This window comes from Chanodichthys erythropterus, chromosome 7 (assembly GCF_024489055.1).
Source record: "Chanodichthys erythropterus isolate Z2021 chromosome 7, ASM2448905v1, whole genome shotgun sequence".
NCBI lineage: Eukaryota > Metazoa > Chordata > Actinopteri > Cypriniformes > Xenocyprididae > Chanodichthys > Chanodichthys erythropterus.
Window position 1 is genome coordinate 12,727,565 of NC_090227.1, and position 17,548 is coordinate 12,745,112.

Consider the following 17,548-nt stretch of genomic DNA (forward strand, 5'->3'; position numbering starts at 1 on the left):
GTAGATGTGGGAAGAAGGAGGCGGGAACCGGAGAACATTCAACAAAACTTTAATATAAAATAAACAAAGAACAAAACGAAAGTAATGCCGGCAGACCCTCACGGACGTCTGCCGGCCACACAAACATAATAAAACATAAAATAAAGTCCAGGCCTGGTCATCTCTCGTCCTCCACGGTCGTCGCTCCTCCTTTTATGCTCCTGGAGCTCCTCCGTGAGAGACTCAAGGCCTCGCGCCGTTCCCTCACGGCTCTCGCCCGCCCTGGTCGCCACAGTAGTGTTTTGCAAAAAGTGTGAGGCTAAGAATGTGCTTATAGTTGTGCAAATCTGGGCTAAGGTTTTGCTCCTTGAGTGTAAGGTTTCAGTAACTGTGTTATTTTTAATTAAACTGTGTTTACTTTTACTTTGGCAACATAAACCCTGAGCAGTGTTGATTTAAAGCTCAATATTTTGCTGTGTATGAGAAAAAAAAAAAAAGAAAAAAAAAAAGAGAGAGAAAGGAAAATTATAAACAGAATTAATGTTTATTGGCCAAGAAAGTTTAGATTTTGACTCTACAAAGAAAGACAATTTTTTTTTGTAACTTTTTGTTTTGGCAGACAGCACAGGGTGCTTGTCAGTTTCTGCTGTAAAACATAAAATCGCAAAGCCTTGACAGTGAAAACTACTGCTTTTTTGACTAAAAGGATTTAGGGTTCAGAACATGCTACTAGTCTGTTCATTTTTTTTAAAAACTTGGTGATTATCGGTTTTTGCAAATGAAGCCTTCAAATAAATAAAGCTCAACTGAGACATTCACTTTGTTGAAAATAAATAACCATATTCCTAGCATTAGGATCCTTTGAAATGTAATGTTATTAGTCCTGTATCGCTTTTCTCTCCTCATCTCACTAATACGCCAGTGGGCGGGGCTAACTTTGCAACGATTAAGTAGGTGTTGATTTTTTCATGCGGCGATTCAGCTATCTATGATAGGCACATTCCAGGATCGTTCACTGGGTTTGGTGTCAATAAAAGCTTTTATTGGACTAACAAAGTTTTCAGTTCTGAAACTTACAGAATATTCTTACAGTACAAATACCTCTTATCAAAAGCTCAAGGAAAAGTTGATTTCTCAATTTGAAGTCTATCTGAATCAAAGCGGATCTGTTGTTAAGCAACATTTCTCTGGAAAATTGAGTCAAGGTCATAGTGGACCTGCAGGGAAAATTCATACTCAAAATATCAAAGATAGTCATCATTTGTTATTCTTTTCTTTTCAGAAGAGATTCAAATTCACTTGGGGAAAATAAAAGAATCATTCACTTAGAAAATAACTGACCTTAAAGAAATGTCATAATTTCTCTGAAATTCTCTGAAAACTATCTAGAGACTTTATTTAAAGCAAAATATCCACTGTATATATATAGCTATGTAATTTGTGGCTCTGCAGAGAGCAAGAACAAACCATTTTCTCTAGCAGCAGATGGTTTTGAAGGCTGAGGTGAAGAGTACTGTGAGATCCTGTTTTTGTTATTTTTTCCCTATTAAAGGCCAACTTATTTTTAACACTACCCTCCCACCTAAAAACTTCCACTTACTTGAGATCTCACATACTTCAGCACAAATAATAATAATAATTGTTATTATTATTATTATTATTATTAATAAAACCAAAATGAGATCTATTTTAAAACTGTTGATTTAATTCCCATTCTATTTCTAAATTAGTATTTTTTAAACTACTTATTTAATTAACAATTAAACACTTTGTCTTCATCCTCTATGTACTAACATATAAATGAATCATTTGATACAATGCACTTATTGTGTACATACATGTTTTTACAAAGTACTTATATTAAAAAAATAATAATATTAATAAATAAATAAATACCTGCATACAATTATAGCAGTAATTCATTTCTGTAATTACATCAAGAATTACCCTGTTGACCCTTCCTTTACACCTTAACCCATTGTTAAACCTATCTACCCACCATTAAACACCTAACCTAACTACAAAACCTGCATCTAACCTTATTGGTATCCCACCTCAATAACAGCAAAAGTGTTTTGCAATATAACAGGAACACAATAGGTACATTGTACCGAACAATTATTAAAACATTTTTGATCTAAGTACATAGTAGTTAATAGTAGAATTAATCTAAAGTGTCCCGCCCCCTACATTATAAATAGATGCTGAAGCTGCGCAGATAGAATTGGTCATTTGTTCACAAATTTACTATTTTCTATATGGTGAATGACACATAGTGCACTATGGGCATATGGAATGATTCAGACAGTGTAAATATGCTTTCCACTGGGGCGAATAAAGTCTGGTTTCACGTTAGTGTCATGCGAACCGCCTCACACAAGCACAGAGCAGATCATAAGTGCGAGTCGGCACAGACCACAAAATGTATTGGACCCATTTGAATTTTGCACAGAATGCTATATTTTAAAGCAATGTGGAGGTGATTTGGAGGAGAAACAGTTAGAGATTGGGAGGAAACTGAGGTTTTACCAAACTCAATGGCTCTGACCGAACTATTGCCGAACTACTGACCGCTGGCTATTTTTAAAAAAAAGGGGGAGGAGTCGTTTGAAATGTCCTGTCCTGTCCTGAAATTGTCTACACATTGAACAATGCTGCACATTTCAAGGCACTTTAGTGGGCCTTTAAAGATGCCTAATATAAAGTGTAACCTTAAATACTAATACATTAAATACTACCATGTTGTCAAAAATACTTATTTAAGAATGGACCCACTTTATATTAAGTGGCCTTAACCATAGACATCATATAGGTAGACGCCCTATTGGCCGCTGGGCGATGAGATTTGCGGCCGCCATCTTAGACCGGTCGTACTCCTAAGCTGCGTCCCAATTCGCCTACTTATACTACATTCTAAAAGCATTTACTGTTTTTGTAAAGAAAAAGTACATACATTTGAGTGTGTAGCAGAAGAGTAGACAAGCTTTGGGACATACTACCTCGTCATAACTGCGTCTTTAACGGACGTTCTGTCGCTTATTTACTCAAACTGTAACTGTTTAAACTACCCTGTCAATCATCTTGTCACAGTTAAAATCCTCCACATTGAATTAAATTTATTTTCCTACCGTTTCGGGGAGAAATGTAGTCGCACGTTGATCTGCCAGTCATGGTCTTTCATGCAGAGAACTCTCATCTTTGCATGATGCATTTAAAAATGAATGACCAAACGCATCGTTATAAAAGTACACAATGCTGTTGCAGATTAAATATAATGTGGATAACATTTAATAAATATCTTTTCGTCAGGTTATATTGATTATTAATTATTCAAGCCCCTTTATCTTAACCGCTCTGCTTAACCGTCGGACCTCGTAAGTGTTTTCCACATAACTTACTATTCAGATCAGAAAGAAGTTCGAAAGCACTTGTTAGAATGCGCTCAATGCACGAAACTTACTTTTAGCGTTAGGTAACGTTAAGTGCCTATTACCAACACAATCCAATCTGAATTTAATACATACATTGTTCGACCGGACATAATAACTGTTATTTGTGTTTGTGCACGTGATATCAGGAAGCAATGTATACACACATGACGGCAAAGCGCAAATCGAGTTACCCCTCCCACTTCTGCTAGTATTACTGAGATATCTTATTTTACTGCAACTATCTGTTTCTTTATCATATTTATAGTGTGTGGTTTATAAATTACCTTATATCTTACACCACATATTTTGATTTTGGACGTCTGGTCACTTTATATCTTATATCAGAATATTATATAACTGTTAAGCCTACTATGAATATTAAAATACACTGAACAATGTGTCCTGTATCATAGCTACATGAATGACCTTTGCAGCAAAAAAACCCGTGTCAAAATCAGTTAGGTATTCAGTGAGATATGATTAATTAAATGCGCTGACAGCTCATTGCACCTGTCAAACAAGTTACACTGAGTGGAGCTGGCGACCGGTCCAAGATGGCGGCTCCACGGCTCGTCCGTGCCAATAGGCAGTAGCGTTCGATAGGGCGTCTACCTATATGATGTCTATGGCCTTAACTACTATGTACTTACATTTAAATTAATCTTTTTATGATTGCACTTATTGTGTACATACATGTTTTTACATTGTACTTATATTTTAAAAACACCTGCATGTAATTACATCTGTAATTAATTTATGTAATTACATTTATAATTACACTGTTGACCCATCCCTTAACCCTTACCCCTACCCTTAAACCTATATACCACCAAACCTGTCCCTAATCTTACCCATATCCCACCTCAATAGCTGCACATGTGTTTTGCAATTCAATATGAACCCAATAAGTACACTGTACTTATTTTTTGATGTAAGTACATAGTAGTTAAGGCCACTTAATATAAAGTGGGACCAATTATTTTTGTTATTATCTCTGATTTCATGTTTTAAGTGCATGATCTGTGAACCTTGAACTTAAGCATGAACTTAATTTGACATGCAGTACTGTCAAAGCAATGCAAGCATGACTGATGAAGTTTTAAGTGAACCAAGATGACTATAGTGCTATGTTTTACTATGCTCTCTGCAGTATCACAGTACTGGAGGGGGAAGCCAGGGGGGTTCCTGTAATTCCCTGAAGGCCCCTCCATCACCATAGCCTGAGGTCCAAGTTCTCATCTTCAGACCAACAACAGAAGTGAATTCACGCACAAGATGTTCTGTTCTGAGATCCAAAGGCCGGGATCCAGAGGCCCAAGATCAGAGAGCTCCAGTAGGCTATTCCTGACATCAAAGGGAATGGTGTGCCATTTTCTTCTACCTGTGCACCTGGAAGCCCTTCCGCTGCATGGGAATACTTGATTGTTTCAGCTGCATGTTGAGTGGTCACATACTGTATGGTTATTTTGTGCTACTCATGGTAAAATGGAAAAGAAAATTTAGTGGAAAAAAGTGGAAAAGAGTATTTTTATGTTGTTCTCAAAGTTTCGATTCCAAGTAAATGTTTTCTAAATCAGTCTCGGTATGTGTTTTTAAATGGAGTGTCAGTGTGTCACTCAATGCTCTTGAGGTTAGAATGTTAATTTCCCTTTTTAATTTAAACCCTCCCACAGTGCATGAGTGTGTTTTGGTGTGGTAAAGTTAAAGATGTTCTCTGTTTCTTGTTTGAAATGCTCTGTGGATTTTGTCATCAAGCGTCATGGTGGTGAATTGTTTACAGACTTTGCAAGTAAGATGTTATTTCTCATGTTATTAAACATTTATTTCTTACAAAACCAAACTTTTTTTTAAATGCAGTGTTTCTCAATTACTTTAGTCACTGTGCAAGTATAAATTGTTCAAGTTTTCTCATCTTAAGACTTCTTCTACGCAGTTTTATGGATTTAGGCATCTCAAATTGTTCTCTTCATGCAATCCTTGGCTGACTCGAAGAAAAAGACAACCATCTAAAACAAATGTTTTAGTGAAACATCTAATGTACCTATAACTTTTTTTCTTTTTTTTTAACACCAATATCAAATCATGTTTTCTTCTTTTAAAACAACTAACTCTCTCTGTCTATGTCTCCCTCTCCCAAAAAATGTCCCCACAAGTACAAGGGTTTCGGATATTGCCATCTTTCTTGGGCATATAGGGTTCACCAGGACCACACAAGTGGAACAGGACACACACAAATAGAACTCGAACCATTTAAGCCCCACTGTACAGTATATCAGTTTATGAATATAATTTTTTTTCACAACTTGGACTGACAATGAATTTCAAACTACTGACAACATACGTATATTGAACCATAGTTGTAAAACCCACAGTAATTTTTGCTGCAATGACTCCAGAGACTATTGAGAGTAGTTAATTTTCCCATACTGAGACTGACAGAATTTTTTTGCTCTCATACAGCTCTAAACAAGCATGCTCATTATAACCAAAGCAACAGACGTGTTGAAAGTGCTGTGTTAAGTGTCACAGGGATGGTGCAACTCATGTCAGATGGCTCTGATTGATTTAAGCATTCATTGATCTGTTTGCTTTGTCGCCAGTCACACTCCATTTGTTCCTGTCAGAGTCCTGGGCACTTGCTTTCATCAGATACATCTGTTTCCTTTAGATAGAGAACAGCTTTGGAGAATCTTGTGCCACAAAAAGAGCAGGGTTAAACAAAAACCTTTGCTTCAGCACCTTATCTCTTATGCTGCATTGCATTCAGAGTTGGATGTGAAATATTCCTATTTGATATCTTTGGACTTCAACCATATAAAATAGAATTTTGCATGGTGAAGAAATAAATAAAATGCAATGTAAACATTTGTTTTGCAGGTAACAAAGAAGACCATTTGCAAACATTTGAAACTAAATGTTCTAAATGAATAAACCTTAAACTGGGTTTATTATTATAATGCAATGTCAAAACGTTTTATGTATTTTATTTGCTTAAAAGTCAATGCTTATCATTAACTGTGTTGATCATGTGGATGTCATGTTTTACACTCACATATACATCAGCAAAATCAAATTACAAACTGCGAGTTGTGACAAATTTGAATTAGAGAAATACATCATTACTGAGCATTTATATTGAAAACACTTAGCCTTAATTAATGATAAACTAATAATTATGGCTTTTATTATATTTATATTTATTATAATATTGCAGGTCCATTTTATTTTTACAAGCACATTTTTTTTTTCCCGATGAGACCCCATAAAACCATGTGTAAAAGGTTGTTAAATTTGGTACACAACAAAAGAACAAACTCCAAATTTGGAGTCTACCTCAAGCCTTCTAATATCATCAACAGGTAACGTGTAATGTCACCAATTTTCGACTGGCTTTGTATTATTACAATGTTGGTATTATGTGTAAATTAACAATTTTTACTAATTCTCAGTGTTACATGGAATGGACTGACAAAATATATATACAGTAGAAAGGTGAATTATTATTATTATTATTTTAATCATTGCTACCTGACCACAGAAAACAAACAAACAAAAAAAGGCTGATGTCTTCCCTTTGGCCAAATAGAAAAACTTCAACACCCATAATGGACTGGGCATGTATATATATATATATATATATATATATATATATATATATATATATATATATATATATATATATATATATATATATATATATATATATATATATATATATATATATATATATATAATATCTATTTATTATTTATAATTGTATTATTGTATTGTATTTGTATCATTATTGTTTTATCTTTGAATTCTTGCACCCTGGAACAGTACAAGTTGCCACCCTTATCACTAAAAGTTTGCTAAGAAGTATTTCCTACTAAAGCAAGGCAATATTTGACTCTAGTAAGTGTATCCATAGCAGACTGGTGGGAGTGGCCTTGGACAGCAACATGCCCAGTCCATTATGGGTGTTGAAGTTTTTCTATTTGGCCAAAGGGAAGACATCAGCCTTTTTTTGTTTGTTTGTTTTCTCTGGTCAGGTAGCAATGATTAAAATAATAATAATAATAATTCACCTTTCTACTGTATAGGCAGCCAACTTGAGCCAAGTTTTATTGAAAGCCCATTTGCCAGTAGTGAAGTACCCTTTTAAAGATGCACTGAAATTTCCTTTAAGCATGTTGTCTTGACATTCTAGAGTTTTGTTCCCCTGGCCTGTGCCAAGAAAATTCATGCCTTGATTTTAGTTTAACTCTAACCACTATTATGACTTTTTTGAAAAAAAAAAAAAAAACTTATTTTTTCAATGTTTTCCTCAGATCTGTCCCAATTAAAAAAACAGTAAAAACAGTAAAAAACACTTTAAGCTATTTTAACAAATCTTGATATGTCATCATCACCTAAGAAGTTTGGACACAAAAGCATACTATGAAGGCGAAAAGATCATTTTTGCCTATATTTGAGCTTGAACCTTTTAGATTCCTTGAGCCACACAGAGTTCAATGATGCTTAATCTTCCTAATTCTGTAATGTCAGCCATCTGACATTGAGAATTTTGTTGTATTTACCAACATTTTGACTTATCTGAATTAACCTTGTGGCCAGTAAATATGAGAAAATGTATACATATACATTTAGATTATTTTGTTCAAAAGGCATGACTGTCATCTTTATCAACTTTATATTTCCACCATAACATGAACTCATCCACTGTGAAGAGTCAATCAATCTATGGCCACAATCAATGGAGTTCTCTCATCATCGATTATACTGATCACTTGCATGTAGTGATTTGAGTGGCGTTTAATCAGATAGCTACTCTAAAGTGCTTCCTATACATAAATAGATTACATGACATTAAGTACTTCATGAATAATTGCATTTACACTTTAAGGCATATATGCACAGAAAGACAAATGTCAAATGCATTTCAATGGATATTGTTTACACTTCATTTCTGTACTTTTTTTTATTATTATTATTATTCAGATTCCCATGGTATGAAGGTCCAAAAAAACTGCATCTATATTGCTAACCAATATAGATGCAGTGCATTCACAGATGTGCAATGGTAAGGACAATATGTATATGTTTATACATAACTAGTCAACATTTAAAGTGAATAACATTACAAGAAAACACTCCTAAACACCTGTAGCAGCCCAGTTTTACCAATATAGCTTCCAGTATAAAAGGTAATGCGATCTGCCCTCAAATGAAATGGAGCTACACCTGTGGAGTCACCAGTGGAACTCAGCTTAAATGTCAGATTGTTATGTGCTTTCTGTTTTGTAAAGCATTTGGCAATTATTCAAGGCTTGTCATGGGATTAACAGGTTGCTTAGTACTCATGCACCAAAACCTGCAACTAGTGTCATTCCCATTACAGCTCTCTGATCATGTCTGTGACATAAAATGGTCATGGGTTAGAGATGTAAGTGCTGACTAGAGACTCATTAAAACATTATTAAATTCTTGTTAAAGGTAGATAGAGTCATTAATGTGCTGTAGAAGTGTAGTAAGAGCTCCTTTTCTTCACACCTGTGCATGTGTATCTCCACATGATTAAGAGGGTAAAATGAAATTAATTCACTGTTGAGCAACACTCGAATTCTAGCAAACACACTCATACTGTGATGCATTAATGGTTTCATGGGCCATGGATTTATAAACTATTGAATGTGAAATTATGTTCTAAAATGACTTAGCCTACAATAAAACTGATTTAAAGTCACTTCACATTATGCCAAGTTTACACTAAAGGACTTTAAACGTCTGGGTCACAGACAGTCTCACAACAACTTAAAAGTGAATATGAGGCTTTATTGATCGTAGCAGGGATAGTAAACAAGCAGGTGAGTAATATTGAATGAGCAGGATGGTAATATTGAATGGGTATACTGACAGTTCTTTGTTTTGTAGATGGTTGGAGGAGATTGTGGAGCTGAGCAGTCGAGCACACACTTCGGTGAGTATCTTGGAGTGGGATGCAGTCGTGGGATGCAGTCGTGGGCTGCGTTCAGCCCCAACAAAACGTTGCAAAACATTTTTTAAATGGAAACGGTGGTGCGTTGAACACCCCATTCTGATGACGCAAGAGATGCAACTATGGCAGCTGAGAAGGCCATTCTTTGTGTTCTTTTTTAAGAATTTTTTGAGCCTGATGAAGTCGGTATAAATACGTGTTTAATACTGCAAAATATGCTCAATGTTACAGTCACTGCCCTTGCCGTCCAGAATAAAACATCTCAAAAGAGTGAAGGGATTTGTGAAAACTGTGGTTTCTAATTATTGTGATCCAACGTTGTCTTTATGTTTATAAAAGTTTATGAAAGTATCACTCCACAATACAATAGCAAAATATATAAGTATAGAATTTTTTATGTTTATCACATTAATCAGTGTCTAGCACACCTTCCCAAGGAAAGGATATGGACCAGAAGACGCAATTACTAAATGATATTTAGACTTAAAGAAGTTCCAGATCTATACTCTATCTTATTATTTAAGTTATTTTGCCATTAATGTAAATAAACATGTGCAAACAATATACTTGCTCTTGTGAATATTGATGTTAATTACATTTACGAGATGTTTCTTTAACCCTTTCACACGTAAGTTTAAAATATTCTGTCTGACCCCCCAGCGTGAGTTTTTTAAGGCGACCGTTATTTAGAACGTATCGCTCTATGGTTTCCATGGTGACTCGTCATTGCTTGTTACGTGACACACTGCAGCACTGTATGAATGATGATCTGCTTTTAATTTTTCATTTTTTATTCAAAATATTCACAAATTTGTTAACTATAGCATGAAATATCAAATATTCCGATTGCCAAATATGTGCAAGTGGATGTGTTTTGCTGCTTAAACACCTTTATAACGATCGCGTTAGTTGAGCCATATGCGTGATGGGCGCCGCCATGTTAGTTTGCGCCGCACAGAGAATCGGATCTGTTGGATTTACAACCCGTGAATTCATCCACTTCTCCCGAAATACATGTAAGTAAGTGAGTCGGTGAACTGGGGAAGAATAGAGTAAGCTTTAAAGTTACTTTCACAATGTGTATCTGATATGAATAAAACGTGTCGTCTAATTATAATGGAAAGGGTTGTTATTTCCGCTTCTATAGACATCATTGTGTATTTTACAAACTCTAAATATATTGTTTTGTTAGTACTCATGTCTATTTAAATGTCTGAACTGAAACCTAAAATAAACATCATTTGGTTGAAAAAACTGCATATATGTAATATATGAAAAGCGCTGAGCCCGTCCGTCTCTGGTTTAGCGCCAGCCAAAGCACGCACGCACATTTGAATTTGGCAGTTGATCGCGTGATGCGCTGAACATTCTAATCACACCGGTGTGATCATACGCTCCTGGGGCCAGCCAAGACTGATCACCTGATGCCTAACCAAAAAAATCGGGTCATGAGGTGATTAAGTGTTGCCATTTGTCCTAGATGCCCAGCCATTGAATTAGAATGAGCCGCTTGGAAAAGCATTTCCCTGCGGCTCTTTGGAACTAACAATTGGGTTGTATCTTCCTTTGTCTGGGTGCCTTGGGTCACTCGATACAACCTATCTATTATGATCGCAAAATATGGATAAGAAAGCAGACGTCCAGGGTGGAGAGGCTGATCATTGATGGTACTGACCTTTTCAAACGCACGTTTTAGCGTCTCATCATGAGACTGCTCCAGGGGAAAATCATCGCGATCTAAAAGAATAAGTCTTCCGATTTCGCTCTGTTCCCCTGAATCGGAACTCACTGGTCCCTGATCAGTCTCTCCCACCTGCACTCGCACATCCTTATACAGCGATTTTTCTCCCCAAGAGGCATCCGAGCATAAACACCCCAATAATTTATTAAACGCTGGCCAATTCATTCCCAAAATTAATGGATGCTGGAGGTGCGGATTAACTTCCACCTCAACACTATGCTTTTGACCCCTGAATTGAATAATGATGGGCACTATAGGATATTTCACCACATCCCTGTGCACACACCACACCCTAACCATGTGGCCTGTATCCAATGCCCCAGACGAAATCAGGCTTTGATGAACGGAGGTTTGGTTACATCCTGAGTCCACAAAGGTACCCCCCTTGATACTCACAGGTATTTGGTACCCGCCAGCTTGACCAGGGGCAGCCTGCGGGACGTCCGGGACCCGGATCATTGTCCCGACCTCCATAACCGGACACTTATCCACAAAATGCTCCGGGTCCCCGCAACACCAACAGGCCGGCCCAGACCTGCCCGCCGCTCTTGTGGCAGAGAGCGTGTTAAATGGTTGGCGCGGAGAGAGGAGAGAAGCAGGAGCGGGATCCGGCCCAGCAGCAGGGAGTCCCGCCTGTTCAGTTCTACCCCGCCCCCGTCAACCTAATTGACCATTGGTCCCGCAGCCAACCACTCGCCTCGGCAGAGCGTTCGAACAGGTCGAGGAAGGCTTCGGGGTCGTCGAGGGGACCCATTTTATTCAGGTGGTCTCCGTGCGAACCTCTCGGTTGATCCAGCTCCGGAACCTCTCACTGTCCTCCTGCTGGGTCTGCACAATGGTTTGGAAACAACGCTCCTGGTCATTCCTCAGTTCCAGCAGGGCCTGGTGTTGTTCCTGATGTAGGACCGCGAGGAAGGCGATGTTGTCCGCAAATGGGGTGGAGGACGTTGATTGCATGGCAGCGGCCACCCGTCTTCCTTCCTGGGTTTCGGCACCAGTGTAGTATGATCATAGTTTGTAGGGAAGGAAGGGAACAGGGTCGGTGTTTAACTGCTGACTGAGCTTTATTCAACAAATCAAAAATGTCCAACAGAAAGACTGTGCAACGCACAACAACAAAAATAATTAATCCACAAAGGGCTTCTCTCCAGTCTCGGTATACACAATCCACAATGGGGTTCACTCCAGCAGTGTTGTCGTGCACCAGCGTCTCAGTCAGCAGTTCCCCTCTCTCTCACACACTCCTGCTTCTCACTGCATTTTATACTGTCTCCGCGCCAATCACTGGAATGAGAAACAGGTGTTCGTGATTTACATTTAACCCGCTCACTCACCATGCATTTCCCGACTTTCTCTCGTTGCAGACCTCGCTGAACCATGCCCCCCCTTGCCACAGTGGTGATCGAGCCTGGCTGATCTCTGACAGTTGGCAGATTGCTGTGCTGTTCAGACTACGTGACTTGCTGTGGAGTCTTTAAGTCATTGTGGTGTCACGTAGTGACACTACGTAAATGATACACATCAGGGGATTACACACTACATGAGCTGACAACAACTCTGTCACCCAATGACTTTCATTTTAAAATGGGCATTGGGAAGAAATTAGATACAATTTTGAATTAAATTTAATTAAAATTAAATGAACCCCTTCATACATAAGTTTAAAATATTCTGGCTAACCTCCCAGAGTTAAGGCCACCATTAGAATGTTTCCTTTATTGTTTCCACAACGACGCATCATGATAGTCATGTGACACACCCGGCCACACTGTATGACAGATGTATCGCTTTCTCACCATGTCATCAACTATCTGATATTCCAATTCTCATATATTTGCAAGTGAGTGTTTTGTCATTTGTTTGTGCTTTAGTTTAGTTTACATTTGTTTGCATTTAGTTGTGCTTTAGGGAGTCCTGTCAGTCGGATTTATTGTCACGGAACGGAAAGGCAAAAGGAAGATCCAAGTGCAGCAAAGGGTGTTTATTGAGGGCAATTCCATAAGGCGTAATCCAGAGTACAGGCAGGGGTCAGAATCCAAAACAACAGTCCAAACATAAAACAAGAAACAAGAAACTACAAACCAAAACTGGGAAACATGAAAACCAGGGAACAGACTCCAGGGTGACATTCAACAATGAACCACAAGAACAGACAGAAACAACTCAGATTAAATACACAGACACTAATGACAAAATAACAAACAGCTGAGTGCAATGACGAATGGTGATTAGTCCGGGGAGTATGTATGGGAAGTGTAGTTCATAAAATGGGTGAAACAGAGAGTCCGGGAAGGAGTGCCCTCTAGAGGTTGAAGGGCACTCTCACAGGTGATCGTGACATTACCCCCCCTCAAAGGAGTGGCTACCAGACGCTCCACCAGACAACAAACAAAAACACAAAAAACTCAGGAGGGAGGTGGACCGGAGGAGGATCAGGGGGAGGGATGGTGGGCCAGATCCCGGGTACCTCACTGAACACCAGGGCGGTGCTGGAGGAACTGACCAGGCGGGCGCTGGCAGGCTTGGAGTCCTGGCTGATTGCATGGGTGGTGCTGGAGGAACTGACCAGGCTGGTTCCAGTGGGTCTGGAGTCCTGGCTGATTGCCAGGGTGGCGCTGGAGGAACCGACCAGGCTGGTTCCAGCGGCTCAGACGGCCCGGGCAGTGGCGGCAAGACAGAAGGCTTGGATGACGGCGGCAGGGCTGAGGGTCTGGGCGGCGGTGGCAGGGCAGAAGGTCTGGGCGGCGGCGGCGGCAGGGCAGACCAAGGTTGCTCCGTGGCCATATCAGGGAGAGCGGGCAGCTCGTTGATGACCTCCGTGGCCGTATCAGGGAGAACGGACAGCTCGATGAAGGCAGCGGGCTCGGGCTGCTTCGGGACGGCAGCGGGCTCGGGCTGCTCCGGGACGGCAGCGGGCTCGGGCTGCTCCGGGACGGCAGCGGGCTCGGGCTGCTCCGGGACGGCAGCGGGCTCGGGCTGCTCTGGCAACGGCGGCAGGGCAAGGCGCTTCGTTGGCGCCGGCAGGGCAAGGCGCTTCGTTGGCACCGGCAGGGCAAGGCGCTTCGTTGGCACCGGCAGGGCAAGGCGCTTCGGTGGCGCCGGCAGGGCAAGGCGCTTTGGTGGCGCCGGCAGGGCAAGGCGCTTCGGTGGCGCCGGCAGGGAAAGAAGCTTCGGTGGCGCCGGCAGGGAAAGACGCTTGGAGAACCCACGATCAACCACTAGAGTGGTCTCCAGGTCTTGTAGGATGGAGGAAGCCCTTTTCCTCCTTCTCCTCCACTTATGAGGGTGAGGCGGTGGCTTACCCAAAATGGTCTCACTGGCTGGATTGGACTCACTGACTGGAGCGGGCTCTGGAGTGGACTCACTGACTGGAGCGGACTCACTGACTGAAGCGGGCTCTGGAGTGGACTCACTGACTGGAGCGGGCTCTGGAGTGGACTCACTGACTGGAGCGGGCTCTGGAGTGGACTCACTGACTGGAGCGGGCTCTGGAGTGGACTCACTGACTGGAGCGGGCTCTGGAGTGGACTCACTGACTGGAGCGGGCTCTGGAGTGGACTCACTGACTAGAGTGGATTCACTGACTGGAACGGGCTCTGGAGTGGACTCACTAACTGGAGCGGACTCACTAACTGGAGCGGGCTCTGGAGTGTATTCACTGACTTGAGCGGGCTCTGGAGTGGACTCACTAACTGGAGCGGGCTCACTGACTGGAGCAACCTCCGGGCCTTGACGTCCGAAGGAAGCCTTCTTCCTTCTCCTCCTCCTCCCCTTACCGGGGTGAAGCTGAGGCTCAGTGCCCACCTCCCCTGTGACTTCAGAGACGGATTCATGATCTGGAGCATGCACACTGCCTGGTTGACTAGGTGAGGCCCAATCTACCCGATGGCGGAGATAGGCGGCGAATCTCCAGAAATCCAAGTCCTGTAGCCCTTCCATCTCACACTGAGGTAGAGGATCATCAATGCAGCAATTAAAAATATCCTTCAGTGCTGCATCGTTGTACCTCAGCCCCACCGCCATCGTCCAAAAGACCGTGGCGAAGCATCCTACCTCTTCTCCCTCCTGGCGTAACGCCATCACTGCCCCAAGCAGAGCCACACGCTCCCTGCATGTGCCTGATAAAATAGTCCTCGTGCTGCTGGATCTTAAGTGGTGGTTCATTCTGTCACGGAACGGAAAGGCAAAAGGAAGATCCAAGTGCAGCAAAGGGTGTTTATTGAGGGCAATTCCATAAGGCGTAATCCAGAGTACAGGCAGGGGTCAGAATCCAAAACAACAGTCCAAACATAAAACAAGAAACAAGAAACTACAAACCAAAACTGGGAAACATGAAAACCAGGGAACAGACTCCAGGGTGACATTCAACAATGAACCACAAGAACAGACAGAAACAACTCAGATTAAATACACAGACACTAATGACAAAATAACAAACAGCTGAGTGCAATGACGAATGGTGATTAGTCCGGGGAGTATGTATGGGAAGTGTAGTTCATAAAATGGGTGAAACAGAGAGTCCGGGAAGGAGTGCCCTCTAGAGGCTGAAGGGCACTCTCACAGGTGATCGTGACATTTATAGGCTACAGCACATGAACTCATCCATTTGTTCCGAAATACATGTGGCTGGTGAACTGGGAGAAGAATAGAGTGAGCTTCATAGTTACTTACACAATGTATATTTGATATGAATAAATGTTGCCAAATTACCGGCTATTTGAATGGATTGTTATTGCTGCTTCCATAGACATCAGTGTATATTTCATTAGCTGAGCTTTTTAAGGCATACATCACTGTTACTTTTGCTCATACTTATGAAATTTTGTCTGGTGGACAATAAAATGGGGGGAGGGATGTCCTAGAGATATCTAGGGACTAAAATATCATAAGGGGGTTTCGCACCGAATAGTTCTAGGAACTTATTTCTAGGAACTAGCCACTAGGATAGTTCCCCGAGAACTAATTTCTTCATCTGCCTTGTTCCTAGTTGCATTCGCACCGGGAATAGGAACTGTGAAGAGGCCGACAGCAGCGTTTTTAAACGCGGCATTTACAAACGCTAAAAACCGGTGGATGGAAGACGCCGTCATCGGAGCTGTGTTTGTTGCGTGTCGTGGGTTTTGTGATAATGGAGATGGAATGTAAATGTGTAATTAGCATGAGCAAAAAGTAGGGCTAAGAAATTAAATCTCCTATGACAACTTTCAGTATTACATATCATCAGGGCAGAGAAAAGAACACAATCATGCAGACAAACGGGTAAATGCCGTTATCGTTGTTTTCCATGAAGTAAATATGTTTACACAGCTTTTTAAATATGCTGGGTGCCGGTGTTTGACATGCGTTTGACCAATCAACGTACATTTGCGTCACTGATAGTTCATATAGAGCTGGTTTAGACCCTACTCTGAAGTAGGAGCTAATTTAGTTCTCCCAAAAGGAGTTCCTAAAATCGTTCCTAGTTCCTGTGATGTGAAAACGGCAATCTGGATACTTCAGCCAATAGTTCTAGGGACTATGAAAAGGTTCCTCCATTGCGAAAGCCCTTATAAACACTTACAAGTTGGCTCTTTTCAGAATGCAATCAATTCAGTACACCTAATTCATTAACCATCTACAGTAGCAACGACCAGGAATGACCTAGCAACCCCAGGCTATAATGATTTATTCAAGGGATATTTCACTCCTCAAGTAAACTAAAATGGATGTTGGACTTTTATATTAATTTCACCACCAAGACAACTAAGATGTGATTCCAATAAAGTATGGCTCTTTAAAGCATTCCTAGACTGTTTAGGTTGGCTTCATCAATGTTCACTCCATCTCTTTTCTGAACAAGTTCTGCTCCAGTGAAATCATATAAGGTAAAATACAACTAAATATGGCACAGTTGATGATATACATCTAGTGACAAACAAATGCTATTTTATTTAATTAATTGAAAATCACAGCAACTCAATGTTAAGAGCCACAATAAGACTGAAATCCTAGTATTGCATGTGCAGCATTTTATAAAAGAAAAGAGTGCCTGTTCCAAATGATGCCCTCAAATCATGTGCCCTTCTGGAACATAGAATGAAAAATGGGAAAAATTGGTTTCAGAAGTTGAACTATTTTTATTGTATATGTAATATTTTACATCGAAAGTAATAATGACAAACCTATTTTTATCTAAGTGATAGATGGAATTGAAGTGCAATTTCTGCTAAAGGTAAAATATCTGGAAAATGGTTAGCAGTATTTGTGAAAACAGCCTTTGCCAATATGGTTGGCTATTTGCACTCAGTGTACATAGTGACAGCAAAGAAGGTCGATTTTGATTGCATGTTTATCTATGAAACACATATAGAAGCTTAAATTCTGTACCAAAAATCTATAAATTTTCTAAACATAACTTTATGAGCTTTTACATCTAGATGA

General features: G+C 40.3%; 1 protein-coding gene across 1 annotated transcript in view; it reads left to right on the top strand.

The window, feature by feature from the left end:
• The window catches only part of syt9a (synaptotagmin IXa), an 82,254-nt gene extending 77,625 nt beyond the window's left edge, over positions 1-4,629 (top strand). The window contains exon 7 of the mRNA XM_067389023.1: positions 4,561-4,629. Within this exon, the coding sequence (XP_067245124.1) occupies positions 4,561-4,629 (69 nt within the window). The remainder of the gene's footprint in view (positions 1-4,560) is intronic.
• Positions 4,630-17,548: the final 12,919 nt, after the last annotated feature.